The sequence below is a fragment of the Synchiropus splendidus genome, chromosome 17 (assembly GCF_027744825.2).
Source record: "Synchiropus splendidus isolate RoL2022-P1 chromosome 17, RoL_Sspl_1.0, whole genome shotgun sequence".
Classification (NCBI taxonomy): domain Eukaryota; kingdom Metazoa; phylum Chordata; class Actinopteri; order Syngnathiformes; family Callionymidae; genus Synchiropus; species Synchiropus splendidus.
The window spans coordinates 14,351,258-14,369,045 of NC_071350.1; the positions used below are offsets into that span (position 1 = coordinate 14,351,258).

At 46.5% G+C, this 17,788-nt stretch overlaps 1 protein-coding gene across 1 annotated transcript in view; it reads right to left on the minus strand.

Annotated features, from left to right (window-relative positions):
• Positions 1 to 2,455: 2,455 nt before the first annotated feature.
• The window catches only part of LOC128748616 (polypeptide N-acetylgalactosaminyltransferase 10-like), a 30,946-nt gene continuing 15,613 nt past the window's right edge, over positions 2,456 to 17,788 (minus strand). Inside the window, exons 2-12 of the mRNA XM_053847549.1 lie at positions 16,179 to 16,281; positions 14,842 to 14,980; positions 12,572 to 12,738; positions 8,677 to 8,862; positions 8,422 to 8,605; positions 6,811 to 6,928; positions 5,381 to 5,488; positions 4,818 to 5,039; positions 4,634 to 4,750; positions 4,017 to 4,166; positions 2,456 to 3,947 (exon numbers count right to left, since the gene is read on the minus strand). Coding sequence (XP_053703524.1) covers positions 3,792 to 3,947; positions 4,017 to 4,166; positions 4,634 to 4,750; positions 4,818 to 5,039; positions 5,381 to 5,488; positions 6,811 to 6,928; positions 8,422 to 8,605; positions 8,677 to 8,862; positions 12,572 to 12,738; positions 14,842 to 14,980; positions 16,179 to 16,281 — 1,650 coding nt within the window. The 3' untranslated portion in view covers positions 2,456 to 3,791. The remainder of the gene's footprint in view (positions 3,948 to 4,016; positions 4,167 to 4,633; positions 4,751 to 4,817; positions 5,040 to 5,380; positions 5,489 to 6,810; positions 6,929 to 8,421; positions 8,606 to 8,676; positions 8,863 to 12,571; positions 12,739 to 14,841; positions 14,981 to 16,178; positions 16,282 to 17,788) is intronic.

A 17,788-nucleotide genomic window follows, 5' to 3' on the forward strand; every position in this document is an offset into this window, starting at 1 on the left:
GGGTGTTGGAGCCAGAACACTGAAGATGAAGGTTCGTGGGTGAATAAGGTCATGAAGAAGTGACTGGAGCTGATGGCTCTGAACCCTCCAGCTCCGTCCAGGTGTTCACATCAGAAGGTCTCCGACTCGAGCCAACACGTCAAGCTAACAAGTCAGAACATCAACATCCAGAAGCTTCGGGTTTATCTGAAGCTCAGAATGGAGAGAGCAGGTTGTCATGGCAACTGAAGCATCTCCAAGTTGCGGAGTTGCTCAAAATGGACAGGAACGTTGGAGGTCACGTGTTGACACCAGCAGCTCGCCGCAAAAATTCGTTTTGGACGACTTTAAACAAACCCGACCTCCAGGACATGAGCGGAACAGAAGCCAAGTTTAGGTGTCAAACTTAGTAGTTGGGAAACCAATGATTCTTCTAAATTCCAGTTGTAACATTATGACCACAGATCCAGTGGTTACCACGGCAACAGTCGGAGTCATACTCCCAAAGTTAGATATAATAAATGGTGATAGACACGGACATGGATTTAAGTACTTGGTGGCCACCAGAGGGTGGCTGGTTCTCTTGTACCGTATCCCTGAGTCTCTCAGACTGATGGCCAGGTTTAACAGTGAGGCGCCATGAAACCTCTGGATAGATTTCAACACAGCAAATATATATATGTGCTCCAAGAACAAGAGCTGGAGTGTTTGGAGTCGCACTGAACCACAGAGAAGCTAAAGCTGTCAATAACTCAGGACACCAGTCAGGCTCTTTCTGACTCAAGTTTGGTCCCATGTGTGGCTGAGTTTGACCCCTGCACTGAAGAACATTGTGTGCCAGCAAGTCAGAAGGAAACGTAGTAGTATAAAGGCTGAGAAGAGCAAAAACAATTTCAACCCTGACGGTGTTAGATTTATAATGGAACTCATCAACCAAACAGAACCGCTGGAGACCAGAATCAACGTGAGGCTTCGGATCTAAGTGGCCACGGGAACTCAGCAGGTAACCGGGGGAAGAAAAATGAGTTTTTATCTCCTGCATTGATTAAATAAAGGTCAGAACTTTCATTTTTGCGGCCGCGTCTGAAGCGCTGATGGAGAATGGATTTTTCATTTTTGATTTTTTTTTCCCGCTGAAGCCGCGCCTGATTGATGAATGAGACCCGGGACCATTGTGATGCTTGGGTCGTCGTGTCTGCGCGGCGGCGAAGATGGTGGCGAGTCTCCAGAGGGTTGGCATTGATCCTGGAGCAGCGGGCGCGGGATCCGTGGCCAGATGACAACAGCATCCATCACCGCGTGGACCAGAACACGGAGGAGTCTCACATGGAACGACTTCATAGAACGATGACGGTGATGGATGCTCACGCAGCACTAGAACATTGTCAGCGTAAATACTTCAGTTACTATTTGGTGTTTCGTTGCCGCAGCAGTGACCCGTCCAGGGTGTCTCCGCCTCTCACCCCGAGTAGCTGGGATCAAGTACCAGAGAAACTTCTCATCGAAATATAGATTTATTTCCTACAATTTCAGCAAAAATATGATACAATTCCATTTCTGTTGTTAAATATCCAAACCGTACAGCTGCAGTAGAAAAAAATATCTTCTGGCGAGATAGAAAAACACATACATTTCTGTCTCGGGATTGCACTGATGTGTCGTGGACACTCGCTCCCACATATAAAACACTTAGCTTCACCACAGAGGAGGGAGGGAGGTCGTCACCGTGACCATAACCAGGTCGGAAACAAACGACTAACCAAGCTACGTTTGCATATAAGAGGGATGATCAAGTTGAAAGTCACATTCATCACACACGATCGGAGCAAAACCACAGTTGAAATTTAAACCTCACGAGGTTCCTCCAGTAGACTACGTTACCATCAGTAAACACACCGTTGTTAGGAAGAGAACCCAAAACACAGACGACAAAGTTACAAAAGAGTTTTCTAAAACTGACAAAAAAAAACATGGGGAATATTTCTGACACATCAGTTAGGTTTGTGAAAGTGCCCTCTGTGACTTGTCGGGTTTCAAAAATGTACATTAGCATACATATGGAGTTATTTTCTTTAGAAGTCAAGCAACATTTAGTGCTCAACAAGTCGGCATCAACAACAGCACCCAATTTTAAACTCCAGACGCTACGTCGTATTTTCTGTTTGACAGTGCTAGCGGCCCATTTTTAGCGCTAAAGCTAGCGCCTTGAAACTGGAATTAGAGCAAAACGAAATGGCGTCTTAAGTGTTTCAGGTTGAAGCGATGTCATATTTAGCAACACCACCGCAGCCATTACTTTTTTCAAGTAGCTAATGATTTCTATTAAGCTGGCTAGCTAGCTAGACGGCGCTTCACGTTACCAAAATTCTTCGTATTGCTACGATAACAATGGGGTTACATGTTTAAATCGAAGTAAAGTTTGTGCACTTTGTTTAGTTTGTGACGCAAACTAAATTAACCGTCGTCGAAAGTGTGGTTAACTTTCACTTTCATTCAACGTGTGAAAATAACAGGCGGTAAAAACCATAAAATATTACACATCAAAACCTCAGTAGGCGGCACTCTAAATTTAAAAAATAAAGTGACGTTCACTAAAATAGTTGCTCATAGACTGCAGAGAGCGCCATCTGGAGGGATGTGAAAATGAAGCTTTGTCAACCAAGAGAAGGTCTGAGGGTAGCTGTTTTCAGCTGTAACTTCTTCATTCAAAAATATAATTTATTGTCATGTTAGACATCCACCACAGAACTATTAAAACCGGAGTTGTTAGCTGGATCTGTTCGGGTTCACTCCGGACAAGCTTCAATAAAGACCTCATAAATCTGTACTTAAAGCTCAGCTTTAAGAAAGGTGGGATGAGAAAGACGCTTGTAAGATGCTGGGGTGAGGACGACGATGGAAAATGAAGATCACAAACACAAAAACAAACCCCAACCTCACCTTCACACCAGAGACGAACGCTGAGACACAGGGCCACATCAGGTGGACGGAAGAGTCAACACATCATCTAAGGTTCAACCAGGATCAGAGACATCTTCGTCTTTCTAGTCTCAATTTAAAAAAGTTTAACGATGAAAAAAACTGATATTTGGAACAGTGATGCCAGTGGAGTAGCTTCATTAGCTGTGTCGCTAACGTGCACGCCGCACACGATTCATGGCAAACTTTGTAAAGAACTACAGAATAATGTGTTTGTTTGTTCAGATGAACCCAGAGCACCAACAATTTACGTAAAACTTTGTTAGCATTTTACGGTTAGCAACTTAACCAAAGGATCTTGCGTTTGGTGTTTCATTTACTGTTAGCATTAGCTGCTGAAAAATGTATTTCAATAATTCAAAATGTTTCTTAGCCTTGTGTGGCAGCTGAACCCATGAGAACTTTAAAAGAAAAAAACAAAAGAAAAACACAGCAGCATGTTCCTGGCGGTGCGTTCACGGTGCTGCACAGGAGTTCGTAAATCCATGGCCACATACAAACACGGAGTCCCCTCCCTACAAGGCACTAAGATTTGTTCAAGTCAGCAGATACACAAGTGCATTTAAAACCCTCCACCCGAAAGCGTCCGGGCGGCGACCACAGAGGACACATCCATGGCGATGGTCCCGAGGAGCCCTTGATAGCCGGACGCCTCCTAGAATTAAAGTGACCGAGAGACATGAAACTACATCAGCAGGTGGGACGAGGAAAGGGGGCGGGCCAGGACACAGTGAGCTCAGAACACTTCACATCTGTGGCGCCGTCCCTCAGGGTGGGACGCTCGTAAACAGAGACCCGGAGTGGAACCCGTGGCGGCGAGCTCCATGCAGAGTTCAGCCGCTGAAGCGCTCCAGCACGGTGCTGTTGGTCCTCTCAAACAGCCACTGCTGACTCGGTGACGCCGGGTTGCACGCGTTCATGAAGACGCGCCGCTCGTTGGGGTTGCTGTCCATGCAGCTGTTGCTGACCGGGTGGTAGAGGCTCTTGTCCTGCGGGGAGACGCTGCTGTCACCACTGCTAAACAGACAAACCTAACTGACAGTGTCCAGGCTCCTCACCTTCCTGTATCGCCACAGCTGGTTCCCCCTCATGCCGTGACAGTCGTACAGAGTCACCGCGCTGTTCTGGGACACGGCGTCGAAGCAGACCTTCTTGGTGTGCATGGGGTCGCCCACCCGGATGTCCTCCCTCCAGCCCAACGTGAAGACCTGTGTGGAGAACAAACACTTGTGAGGTCACTTTGTGGATGACTAGAGAGGGAAGGGGAGGAAGAGGAGAGGAATGGAAGAAGGAAGGCGAGGAGAAAAAAAACGGGGAGACAAAAATAAGCTGGAGCAAGTGAGGGGTTAATAAAGGTCAGAAGAAGAGCTCAGAACAATGGGGAAATGAGACAAGGACACAGAGGTGAAGGTAGGAAAGTGGAAGAGAAGTGGAGGGAGGAGAGGAAGAGAAAGCAAAGGGCGGAGGGAAAAGGACAGATGGAGGACAGGGAGGTGAAACAGATGGTGGGAGAGAAGAGAATACACAGAGGTGAAGGAAAGAGGACGCGGGAGTGAATAGAAAATGAAGGATGGAGGGCACAGAGATAGGAAAGATGGAATGCAAAGACAAAATAGAGGAGAGATAAGAAGAATGTCAGGAGTGGAGATGAGTCAAAGGTCAGTTGAGGCCTTACCTGTCCGTGGGCCCAGCTGACGTCTCCGCGACCTTTGACACAGTTTTCCAGCCGGATCGGACTGCCGGACACAAAGTGTTTGTTCTCCAGACACAAGCCGCTCCCAGCGTTACGGACCTGCAGCCGTGAGAGACTCGGTTCAGATTAAATCATGTATAACATGTGCCGAGTCTAAGAAATGCACCTCTCCCCAGGCGGCAGCAGGGGGCTCCACCGGCGGGTAGTGCTTGGGCAGGTCCCAGGCCACCTCGCTCATGAACCACTTGAAGTTCTTACAGTTGAGTCGAGTCCTCAGCTCCTTCTGCGCCGTCATGTCTCCGGCCGACAGGTGGCGGTACTCGGGTCGGCGCTGGTAGATGTACTCAGCGTACTCATCCATCCAGACCTCGGCGACCCGCTTCAGGTTCTGGAATCAGAGGGTGAAGTTTATACATAAGGGCGTGAAATAAAGTGTGTTTGTGGAGACATTTTTGCCAGGCTGCTCAATTTGAGGATTCAAACTTCAAAATAACATGATAATTGAATTTGGGTTTGGTTTAGGTCCTGGTTAAGGTCAGCCATTTCTTTTGGTTGGTTAGGTTTAGGATGAGAGGCTTGGGAAAGGGTTATGGCGATGAGACATAGCAATACCAACACCAGTGTGTGTGTGTGTGTGTGTGTGTGTGTGAGCACGAGCCTGTAATGGACTAAGTGCACACAAACTGCGTGGGAGGTGACACACACGGCGATGTTGACACACAAACTCACTCGAGCTAGACTGACGCCGCCCGGGACTTTGTAGGGCACGTACTTCCTGTAGATGTGTCCCACCCTTGAGCAAGGGATGTCCTCCATCCGGCCGCCGCACATCCACACCTGAAAGACACACACACAGTTTTGACAGCTACTAACAGGAAGTGACAAGGTCGACAGTGCAGGAAGTGTGAAAGTGAGACGTGTCAAAGCGTGAAGCTGTGGAGGTGACCGGGCCGGGACCTCTGGTGGGGGGAGTGGTGTGTTTTCCTCCAGCCAGAAAAACGAAGGGGAGACAGTCTGGACTGGTTTGGAGGCTCCTGCGGGCACGGAGACTTGTTAGCTGGCGTCCAATCGAATCAGAGCACCAGCCGTCGGCCTTTGTGCTTAATTAGGTGAGATGACAGAAGCCCTTAGTCCTCCAAACCCAAATTCAATTACTGCGACGGTCCGTCTGTGCGGCGGCGTCAGCAGAGTTCCGAGTGTGCGGCCGAATAATTCATGCCGAGACGCCAGAGCGGAGAAATCTAATAAGCTTTTTTTCTGAGGATGATGAATGTGGACCCTCCAGAAGGAGCGGCCCGGGCCCCGGGAGGTGCTCGGACAGAGTCATCTGACAGAGGAATCCTGGGTGGTCCCAGTGTCAGCGGAGATCTTTGTTCTACCGTGAGCGCCGCGCACATGTTGGTGGGAGATAAAACACTGAGGCTGATTTCTCATCTAAAACTGCACAAAACAAAGCCTGACCACGGAATATATATATATATATATATATATATATATATATATATATATATAAAACCCAACTATAAATAGTAAATACATTACATTAAAATGAATGAAAACAATAAAAAATTGAAACTTCAATATAATATATAATTTACATTTTTACATATAATAATATAGAATTTACATTAGTTAGTTGAGTTAAACCTCAAGTAACATGGCAAAAAAAAAAAAAAATCATAGTACTACAAATAGACAAAGAAAATTAAAACAAAAAAAACAACAAAAAAAAGGATAAACACTTGACTGAGCAACTGAGATAAAATAAAAAAAATCAACTTAAAAAAAAAAGAAAATAAGAATTAAAATATCAAAACTCGACACCATAAAAACAGATGAAATAAAGTATAATGAAACAATCAAAAATTATGCATATTAAAATATAGAAAAACATAAAAAGCAGTAAAACAATTCTAAAAAAAATACCAAATTACATTAAAACATTTAGAGTGAATACCACTGCAGTCGAAAAAAAAATTATTATTAATAACAATAATAATAATTGACAGTAAAAAGAGAATTTAAAATTTACAAAATGACAAAAAAATAACATTATTTAACGTATTTAAATTAAAATGAACTTGAGATTCAAAGCCTGAATGGAAAGGCTTGGATGAAGCAACAGTTGAAAGAAATCTGGGGTCGTAATGTTTCGGTACCTTAAAGGAGATCTCGTACTGCTCCCCTCCCCAGATCTCCAGACCACTGTCGTATCCTCCCAGCTCCCAGAACCACTTCCTGTCCACTGCGAACAGTCCGCCCGCCATCACCGGAGACCTGCGAGACACCAGGGCCCAGAACCTCATGAGACTTGTTCCTGTCCAGGTTTGGCAACAATGTGAGCTTCCTGGAGACCAGACGCCCCCCTCCCCTCTTCACCTCTCTCCCCCCTTGGGTTTCAGCCTGTGATTATTGGATCGATGATCTTCTCATGAACGACTCACAATTGAGTCCCAAACAAAAGTCCATCTTTCACTCTTTCATCCTGGCACAGAAGCGTCTCGCTCCAGAGGACAACAATCACCCTGACGTTTCGGTTCCCCACCACAAACAAAGCAGCACCATTGGACTCACGGAGGAAAATTGAATTTGGACGAAGCTCCGCCGCCGGCCATCGAGCGGCTGCACTGAATTAAGATCGAGCGTCTCTGACTTTGAGCAGGAAGTTGACGGTGTGGAAGGTTGAGTTTGAAACCCTTTTGTCTGGCGATTGAAAGGAGTCGGGGGGGTTGATTGAGCGGCGGGAATATTAATTCTCGCGTACTGAAATGGATTTGATCTCATTCTGACGAAGGACACGAGTCGCTGAGACCAGAACCAAAGCTAATCGTCTTTGTATAACGGCCTTTAAGTCTCGTCTGTTATTGTCCTCATCGCGGCTGTTGCTCGCGTCAATGTGGTTCACAAGGCTGTTCATCTTGCCGTTCCTTTAATGTCGCTCTCAGAATGGACGTTATCATCAATGTTAGCGTCACCATAAGTGCTGTTATTGTCACTGCATCACTTATTTTATTTCTCCTTCCACAGTCGACGCTGCTATTCCCTTCATATTCCTCCATCATACGGACTCTTTCCAATAGGATCTTGAGACCACAGTTGTAAAGGTGAGCTTCCTCAGGTTTCCATGGCAGACGCATTGACAAGCTCAGCCGTCCATCAGACACTCAGAGTGGAGCTGCTGCTTTGGGTCAGACCTACTGCAGAGTCTTGAGAGGTCTCTCCAGTGGACGAGAATCACTTGGCCCTTCAACATGGGCGACCTTGAGGACGCTCCCAAACCCCCCCCTTCCAGGGATAACATGCCCCCTGCGTCTTCTCCATACGGACAAAAATGAAGATCACAAATTGGATTTGCAGCGTAGAAGGTCAATTCATTGGCCGTAGCAGCCGACTAATTCACCAAACCACGATTGATTGTAGCGTAGCGACTGCGCCCGCTGCGTTTTCTTGACACTGTGCAGGGCGGATCCCATGCCTGCCTTTAGACAACTCGAAACAACCAAGACAAGTGTCATGTCAATGTCATGTGACCCCTTTGGTCTCAGAAAGTTGTCAACTGTGTTATCATCGCTGTTATAGTTCATTTATTGCTTTTACTTTTTGTTGTCATTTTAGTGTCGCAATATTTTTGCCCAACTGTAGTGTATTTTTATTGTCACCATTAGCTACGTTGTTTGCTAATGTCGCTGTCCATTGTCTTGCCATTGTCAACTTCCAGTCTTACAGTTATTTTAGATCGCTGTTGTTTGAAGGGGCACAGGCAGACTCACTCGAACGGCTCGCTCGAGTCGTCCTTCTGCAGGGTGGCTGGGATGGGGATCCTCTTGTAGTACATCTCCCAGTCGAAGGCTCCTCTCATGGCGTCGCCCGCCTGGGTCTCGTAGCCAAAGTTGTCGTGGTCGATGACGTCGATCATCGGGCACACGATGGTCTTCCTGTTCTGGGCGATCCGGTCTGAGCAACACCAAGAATAGTGAGTGAGTGAGTGTCGGACCAACTAGACTGTAGTGGTTCTGTAGTCTCACCCAGCAGGGGGGGCAGCCAGTTGACGTTGGCTTCACAGTGTGAGTCCAGGAAGGTGATGACTTCCCCTTTAGCCGCATTGGCCCCAAGCAGCCGGGTTCGGATCAGACCCTCCCTCTTTTTGGTCCTCAAGATCCGGACTTTGGGCAGCCGCTGCATGTACTCTTCCAGCGCCCCCTTCAGGTGCTCTGCATACAAGAAGAATATGATCAGATTAAGGAGCAAAGCCACAAGAGGGGTTCAAGTGTGACAAGAGGTTCAGGATATGGTCTTCAGTAAGAACATTCAGCACAAGAACTCAAGTCATTACTGTCTGACTTGAAAGGTAAACAGCTGCTTACGCCCAAAGTCACAACCCGGGTCTCTAATTTTAAGTCCTGAGTCACTGAAGTTCAGGTTGGTGTGAGTTTTGAGTCATTATTCATGTGATTCTTAGCAGCCTAAGACTCGTGGACAACTGACTTGCGGCGTCTGACTCTGGACGACTGTTCATTAACATGTGACAGCGCCGCGTCCTGAACCTCCACGCCAACGCTCCGACACCGTAACACGTGGGCCTGTTAGCAATTATCTGTAGCAAGATTGAGTCAGGTGAAGCGTCGGGTCTGCGCTGGCCTGCGTCTCACATAACCTGGGTGAGTGACAGCAGAACATGGCGCGATCGTTGGCGTGACACGTTGGGCCAAGTCGGCGAGGGAAAGGTTAGCGCCTCTAATTACGGACGTTAATTTCACCTGAATTAATTGAAATGCGGCTTCACAGCTTCGCAGGAAATTGTAGAGGCGATAAATCACAGTAATGAGAGCGAGTCGCTGACGTGGGCAAACACATTAGTCTTGATTTGAGTAAGGTGGGGGGCACGTGGGGGGCCCAGGGGTCATGGACGACCACGTTAGTTCATCAACATGAAGAGATCCCAGGTCTGTTTCTATCCTGAGTTGAGTGAGAAACATTGATGGTTCTGTGTTTAGACAAAAAAAAAAAACTTGTGAAATGACATGAAACCATGAGATCATCGCAAAGATTTATTTGTCATCGAAAAGTCCAACCAGCTGCAGAACAAAGTGCAAGTCATATTCATCAAATTTACTAAAGAAAAAATGAAAATACACTTGATGCAAACTGTAGAGAAAATTAGAAAAACTGGATAAAATTTTGAATAAAATAAATAATAAAACCATGTCTAAATATCTAAAATATCAAAAATAAAACCATGTCTAAAAATGAAATAAAAATAATATATTTTATTTCAACTCCAAAGAAGCTATAAGTGTAAATGAAAGTAGCACCATAAAATGTTCTTATATAAAATAAATCTAATAAAAACTGAGCACCTCTTGGCCCTCTAGGAGGCGCTCGCGACCCAACCATGAGCCCCTGCCCTATGGTTCAGAGTCACAGCACTAGACAGTGGTACTTTCTCACCCTCCCTCACTCACTCCGATAGCCCTGTGATCGTTCCACACACAGTGGACCCGTTCGCCTGTCCCTCTAACTCTGGGATGGTCGGTCCAACTCCGCCGACTCTGGGATCATCCAGCCAACTCTAAAAGTGTCCACCTGTCCCGCTGACCCCGGGGATGGTAGGTCCACCCCTCTCAATCTCACGGAATACCCACCCATTCCCTCCTCTAGACTCAGGAATCATCTGTTGAACCCTGGAATCAGTCCACCTGTCCTTCCAACTCCTAAATCACCAGCCTCACTCTGGACACGTGACTGAATCACTCTCTTCATCTGATCACTGATGGAAAGGGAGCAGGGGTGGAGGTGGGGTGTCTCTCCACCCCCTCCCCATCTGTGTCTCCTCGCTCTCTGCTGGACCTGCTGGCAGCTTTGCACACGCTTCAAAGACGTGATGAGTCCCTGGATGTTTGGGTGCGGAGGTTTTTGGTGTAGAGCCAGAACTTCTGGGACAAAATCCAGCAGGTTGGAGAGACGGGGTTTGGACACCGCAACGGCTCGGTAATTTGAGGTTAATTGGTGCGGAACAAAAAAAAAGGGAGGAAATTAAACATCTAAAAACAAGAAAGATTGATCGGGGCCAGCAGCTGGGTGCCAACGTCACATTCAGGAAAAAAGAGAAAACCTGTCAGAGGACATTCCTTTGACATCAGTCGATCACCTTGTGCTTCCTGTCTCCACATCACTGGCCGCTTCTGCTCTCGCTACCAGAAATGGGAGCGAGCTTTCATTTTGTTGTGGGAAAACACATTCTTAGAAACGTAGTTTGGCCTCTGTTTCCAACAGTTCTAAACTTGAGGTGAACAAAAACCCATCACTGCACCTCCACAGCTGGGAAACCTGCCGACAGAAGCAGAATAAATTTCCCAATCATAATTCAGAGTTGACCACGTGCTTCCTCGCCGGCGCACGTCTCCATCAGTGATTCCTCGCCGGCGTCTCATTCAGCCTTTAGAATCGGCTGCTGAATAGCGGGAAATGGCCCCCCAGCTCTCCGGGGACGGCCATTAAAACATAATAACAGGTCTTTATCGGAGGCGCCGCCTCCTCCCTCAATGGCCGTTTCTCTTATCAGCGCCGGCTCTTCGCGCAGAACTGATTTCAGCATTATCATCTGTAATGATGCTCCAATTTACACCATGAGAGCTGACAAGCGACGCCTGGAGAGTTTCACTGATGGAGCAGAAACAGAGAGCTGAGCCAAAAGACAAACCTCTCAGGTTCTAGTGGACACTACGACACCCTATTATTTCTCCACGTTTGCTGAATGGGATTAAAAAGAACAAGATTTGCCAGTAGAGGGCTTAAAGTATGGTGAGAATGATGATGTTGGACAGAGATGAGAACAAATGCTCGGTGGACATTAAAAGGGAGCACATAAACGCTGATGAACTGCCGAATAAACTCAGAGTGGAGCGGCCAAGTTTGGGCAGAGAGAGACTGACTAGAGAAGAAGCTGCTCCTCCTGACCTCCTGTCACAACACATTTGATTGTTTCAATAAACACTGTGGCAAACAACACACTTGTCAGTCAAACTGGAGGTCGAGAACCAAACTCAACTTCCAAGCTGGGTCACAGCAGTAGATGCAAATAAAAACTCAAGTTTCATGAGTCATTGTTTCATGACTGGAGAAAGGAAGAATCACTGAAGTAGAAGCGCTCTCCTCCTGTGACTCACTAGCTCTCTCTCTTGCTGAGTCACACCAGTGTGAATGTGGGTGGGTGAAGATGCAGCAGGACCAGGAGAGCCGGTGACTCGGGAGCAGCTGTGAGCGCTGCGACTCCTGTTCCAGGTGAGTCTCACGTGGGTGGAGGACTCAACATGACCAGGAGCGAGAAAACAAACGCAAAGACCTGTGATTCTGGATCCAGCTGCTTTCTAATCGCTTCTGAGTCAACTGCCTCTCAGGAGAACAAGTCCAGCGAACAGTACACCTACTGTGAGGTGAATACAGTGTGAGAAACGTGGGATTCGCCGCCAACGGACCGAATCACTCACTTGCCTGTTGTCCAGGACTAGCTCTCAGGAGCTCCATGTAAGTGGACATGGAGAACAGATGTTTGAGGTGGAGCCCAGAACTTTGATGGCCTTCATAAGATTCTTACTTTGAAAATCAAGTTCTTGAAGGACACTGGAAATGGTGTACAGGACGGCGACATGACTGGAAGATTGCAGGTGTTTAAAATCCTGATGGTGAGCGATAATGATCGGAGTGGATAACATTTTGTTGAGTTCTAAAAACCTCATATCTTCAGTTTTTCACATTAACTGCTTAAGCTTCCATCTGCCCCAAACCAGCAAGCTTTTATCTACTCATTCATGAAGCAACAGCTTCAAGTTTAAAGTTCAAACTGATACAGACGCCCAAGGTATCACAGTATTGTGTGTCGGGCGGAGGTGTGTGTGTGTGTGTGTGTGTGTGTGTCGCTACCTTTGTCGCTGAAGTCGTCCACCAGAATGATCTCGGCGATGAGCTGTGGCGGCGAGCGGTTGAGGACGCTGTGGACGGTCCTGAGCAGAGAGGACCAGCCCTCGTTGTGGAAGGGGATGATGATGCTGGTGTTGGGGAGCTTCTCCGAGTACAGCTTGTGTTTACAGCTGCACAAAACACATACAAATATGTTAGTAAGCAGTTAGACAGTAGTTAAAAGTTATCACGATAAATGTTCAGCGATATTACCACTTTTTTCATGTTGGACACTACAGTCTCTCTTGAAACTGTTTTATGTTGAAACTTAGTGGAGCTTGACTCCAACATCAGTGTTTGTTTATGTTTAAATATAATAGTTCACTAAGTGTAGAGATGAGAAATTCCATGTTTCAAGTCTCTGGTAGAAGCCGCTCGAGTCTGACACACTGCTCTGCCAGTTTTATTTAGGGGTTAAATTGAGCCGTCTGTCTGCTGTATCTCGTGTCTCTCAACAGTTGACTTGAACTATGGACCAGTCTGGACACATTTCCTAGATGCTATTGAAGAAATATTAGAAATAACGTGAATAAATGATCATTTAGTCATATTCTATTCTCCCAATCATTATAGAAACGGTCAGTCCTTTGTCTAATGTGTTTGTTGTCTTGTTTTTCATTGCCTTATTGAAAATTTCACTAATACTTTGACCGCTTTAGAATTTGTTGACGGTCCCTAAGTGATGCGGGTTAGTGGCATTAGCTCTGCCTGAGAGAGTGTGTCTGTGATCAGTGAACCCTAATGGGGACGCAGAAGAGTACACCGTCAGAGAACCTATGAGGAACACTCCATCTAATAAAATAAACACAGATCCAGAGACTCGACCACTGTCATTATCAAAGGTTCCCTGTATTAAAAATAAGTTTAAGACTACGATTGTGAACCAGTGACACCAGTGAACAAGTCCACCGCACTCACCACAACCATTGCACGGCGGTGTTGGCTGTCAAACACCGCAGAGCTGCAGAGTGCGGCGCGCTGTCACGGTCTCGTCATGTTCACGTGTGTAAGTCCAATGCAGCGAGTGAGTATATAGGTATATCGTGTTCGATAATCGCCCATCCCTAGTAAGCAGTGTAGACCATGTGCACCAGTCCCAACGGTTTATGAGTCAGTTCTCAACATTGTCAGCATGAAAATCAACAAATAACGGCACAAAAATATAAATAAACCATTAACATTTAGAAGTCCTTCCATGCTGTGAGGATCAGGCGCACACAAGCAAAACCTCTGGATAGTCTCAGCGAGTGCTGTGATCGATCAGAAACCTGATGAGTGACATGATCCATAACCCAAACTCACGTCAGCGGAACTTCAGCAGCTTCTACACTTTATTCATTGACATGCCCGCCATCCGTTATGAGAACTTTCTCATTGGAACACTTTGGGAGATTGCTGCTGCTGCTGCTGCTCAGCTCCAGGTGGACTAGCGTTCAGATGATCCATCACATGGTTAGCGGCGGAATGCCAGGTCTGCAGCCGCCACCAGAGTCCAAGCAGGAGCTTTGTGATCACACGGTTTGTATGTTCTGTGCAGCCTTGCGTCGAGCAACCGGACGCGGTCACGCACTGGTGATCAGCACCACGGCTGGGGCGGATAATTGCCGTAAAAAACACAAGTGTGTGCGGGCGAAGGCATGGCGCGTGATCCGCTCTGGTTTTACAAAAGTGAGATGTCACCGGAGAACAACAGGACCGGACAATAATTGGAGCCGTTGTTTGGAGCAGCATGGGTGAACCAAAGGTATAAACAACAATTAGTGAGGAGGAGCAGAATTTTTGGTTTCTGGTGGCCAGGATACATGACAGGAGCAAGTTTTCCACAAACTTCCTCCTCCAGATGTTCTTGACAATGATCTCAGGGCAGCGCGGCACAGTAATTATTACTGGTATTTCGATACAATGCAGCCCTCTCCCCACCATACGTTCAGATTGCTCTACAGGGTTGTAACAGATGATCTGCTGCAGGCTTTCCCAGCGAGTGTGAGGTGATTCATCCTCCCTCTGCTAGAAAGAGTCTATCTGTGAAATCACCTTCTGCAGGATTTGGCAGCAATCACAGGCAGAGACTTCCACGTCTATTTCGATGAAGCTGCTCACTCAGGCTCCGGATATTTGGGCATAAAAAGCAGTTGAGCGGGAGGCGAGCAACACGTCCACACTCCCAGATGGTGTTTCAACCATGACATGTCAAATGACCACATTGAAATCTAAACCTCAACAGTTCCACTCACTTTGGATGTCGGATGTCTGGGACGGAGCGGTTTAGCGAGATCCTGTCACTGACATAGATGTTGAAGCCGTTCTCTCGGTAAGCCTGGTCCACCCTGTCGGCGTCGGTCAGAGGAAAAGGCTTCCCTTGCTCACCGTTTCCTGAAACAGATGCACAGTTGGCAAATTCATCAGAGTCTCCTTAGATGCTCAGAAGGAAATATCTAAGGTCGAGTTCGACCCAGAACATTAGTCCAGTCACTGTGCTGAAAGAAGTCTGAGTACAAGGAGAACCAAAGAGTAAACCATGAAGTGGCCCCCAGAGAGCATGAAGTTAGACTCCAGGAGGACATGATGTTACCCCAGGGGAACATGATGTTTGACCCCAGGAGAACCTGATGTTAGACTAAAGAAGGATATAATGTTGGACCCCGAGGGCCATGATGTTCGGCCCCAGGGGGACATGATGTTTGGTCCCGGGGGGGACATGTTGTTTGGCGCCATTGGGACATGATGTTTGACCCCAGGAGAACCTGATGTTTGGCCCTATGAGAACACGATGTTTGACCCCAGGGGGGCATGATGTTTGACCCCATGAGAACATGATTTTAGACACCAGGGGGCATAATGTTTGACCCCAGTAGGACATGATTTTAGACACCAGGGGGACACGTGTTTGATGCAAGGAGAAAACAATGTCAGACTTTAGTTGAAAAGCAGGCAGGACAGGAGGACATGTCATGTCCTAGCATGATATGGTGAGTTCCAAATAAAGGTGCTGAATGATGTTTGTAGCGTAAAATGCTCACAAGATAGGACAAAAATCAAATCAAAACAATATTTGTTGTGAGTTTTCTGAGTCAAACTAGAAACAGATGATGATCATCTTCATCACCAACCAATATAATAGTAATTCATACTTATTTGAGGGGAACAAGGAACATTAAACTTGCATGGGAAGGTCAGCAGGAGGCAGGTTTGGGAGCGACTGAGCGCTTCTTCCCTCATGAGTGAACGAGGCGGCGCTGGAATAACCATGAGCTGTTAAACTCTGCAGTTTATTTCTCGCCGATTTTCTTAAAAGGGAAAAAGATTCCCTGGAGAGAACAAAACAAGTCTTATCATTCACAAACACGTTTCATTAAGGAGAACTGATCCACACGGCCTGCTCCAGATAAGAAGAATCACCACGTACAGCTTCTGGAGGTTCGTTTCAGGGATAAACAAGCCAATTAGGGCGTTTGAAGACGACAAACCTCGAGAGCGGATCTTTACGTTTCTGAATTATTTGTGTCTGATGTCTCTGCAGGTCTGGTCTAAATCGGGCGGATTATTCATGAGCAGGGAGTCGTCTACCAACCCGATCTCGCCGCGTCTCTTTTGATCGCCTCGTAGTCGTGCCAGTCTGTCCTCCGGACGCCGTCTCGTCCCACTGGGTTGTCCCTGGCCGGCCGGTGCACCCCCTGAGGACACACAAGAGAAGCTTTTAGAGACAAGATCAACAATTCCGTCTGTTCCGGATCGAGTCTGTCAGCAGCCGCGCCGAAGTGGAGCTTGTGTATATTTGAGCTCTCAGTCATGGAGGTCTCCCTGCCTCTACAAACATCACAGACTCCACTGAAATGAAAGTCAGTGAGAATAAATACTGAAGACTTGCTCCCAGCACATCTACAAGAGGAGACGGGACTCCAGTCATTTTACGAGAAGACTGCCAGATTTACTCGAGCAGTTGAGATAAGGTGGTGACCTCTCTGGATCTAGAACTACGACTTCACTTATGTGAATACAGACACGCTACCTCACGCACGGTGGCACATCAGACACCAAGGGAAACCTGGCTATAAGAACCTGAAGACAGTCTCTGGTGGACACAGCAAATCCTATACTACAGGAGGGTGATGCGGGCAAAAAATAAATAATAATAATTTAACAATTCTGGGAATAATGAAAAAAAATACATTTTATTGACTAAGTCTCTACATTCTGTCCTGACATCCAAACTGTTTTAATGGTTATCAGTTAAAAACGTGTGTTTGTGTGTCTCTTGTATCTTGGGATTAAATTGTGGCTGTGTGATGCAGTGCTCAGTTGTTTTCACCTTTGTGTTGGGAGCGAAAGGCAATATTCAGTTGTGTCAACTTCTTTTGCCATTGTTGTGAACGCATACGTTGTTTGCTGATCTGACTAACTGCACTCATTACTACGAATAAAATACATTTAAAACTAAGATAATAACAAACTAAAGTCCTCCAGACTCTCTTGACTGCGCCTTTTTTCGGGGCTGGGTTTCAGAAGTAGCGGCAGTGGAGACCATGGCCAGCCGTCATGGTCTTGTCAATGTATTGGGAAAAACATGCGAGTCAATGCTATGACTTGGGTTGACCAAAGTTATCGCACTATCCTAGATTACACGCACAAACGGCAGAGCAAAAAGAATAACTACCAGGATGTGGAGCTCCCACGTATGGTGGGAAACACTCACCTGACTAGGAACACGTGGATTACAATAGCTAGTGTGTTCCACACAAGATCACATGCAAAACATTATGTTTGAACCCATTGTGGATTTGACCCAAGAATCTGATGTTAAAGTGGACCTCCAACACTGATGCCCAAAATGCCCAGACATGTGCAACCCAACAAAACCAAGAGTTCCAGTTGACTATAATGGTTTCTACACCAACAATGTTTCATTCCTGGCTTTCTTTTATTGTCCAGAAAAAGGCCTAAAACCAATAGCAAGTGAAGTGAGTCAAAAACATTTTAAATTGACACGAACCAAAACTGTCTCATTTACAACCTGTGAGAGAAGAAACTTGAAATCTCTGACACAATGCACACAGACTCGAGTGATTTCTCTGTCAGCATCACAGAACTCTCCCGGGCAGCAGCTTCTCACTGTTCATCCACACAAACTTTACTCTTCCATTTCATGCTCGACAGCCTCGTGCGGGGAATATCAACCATGCA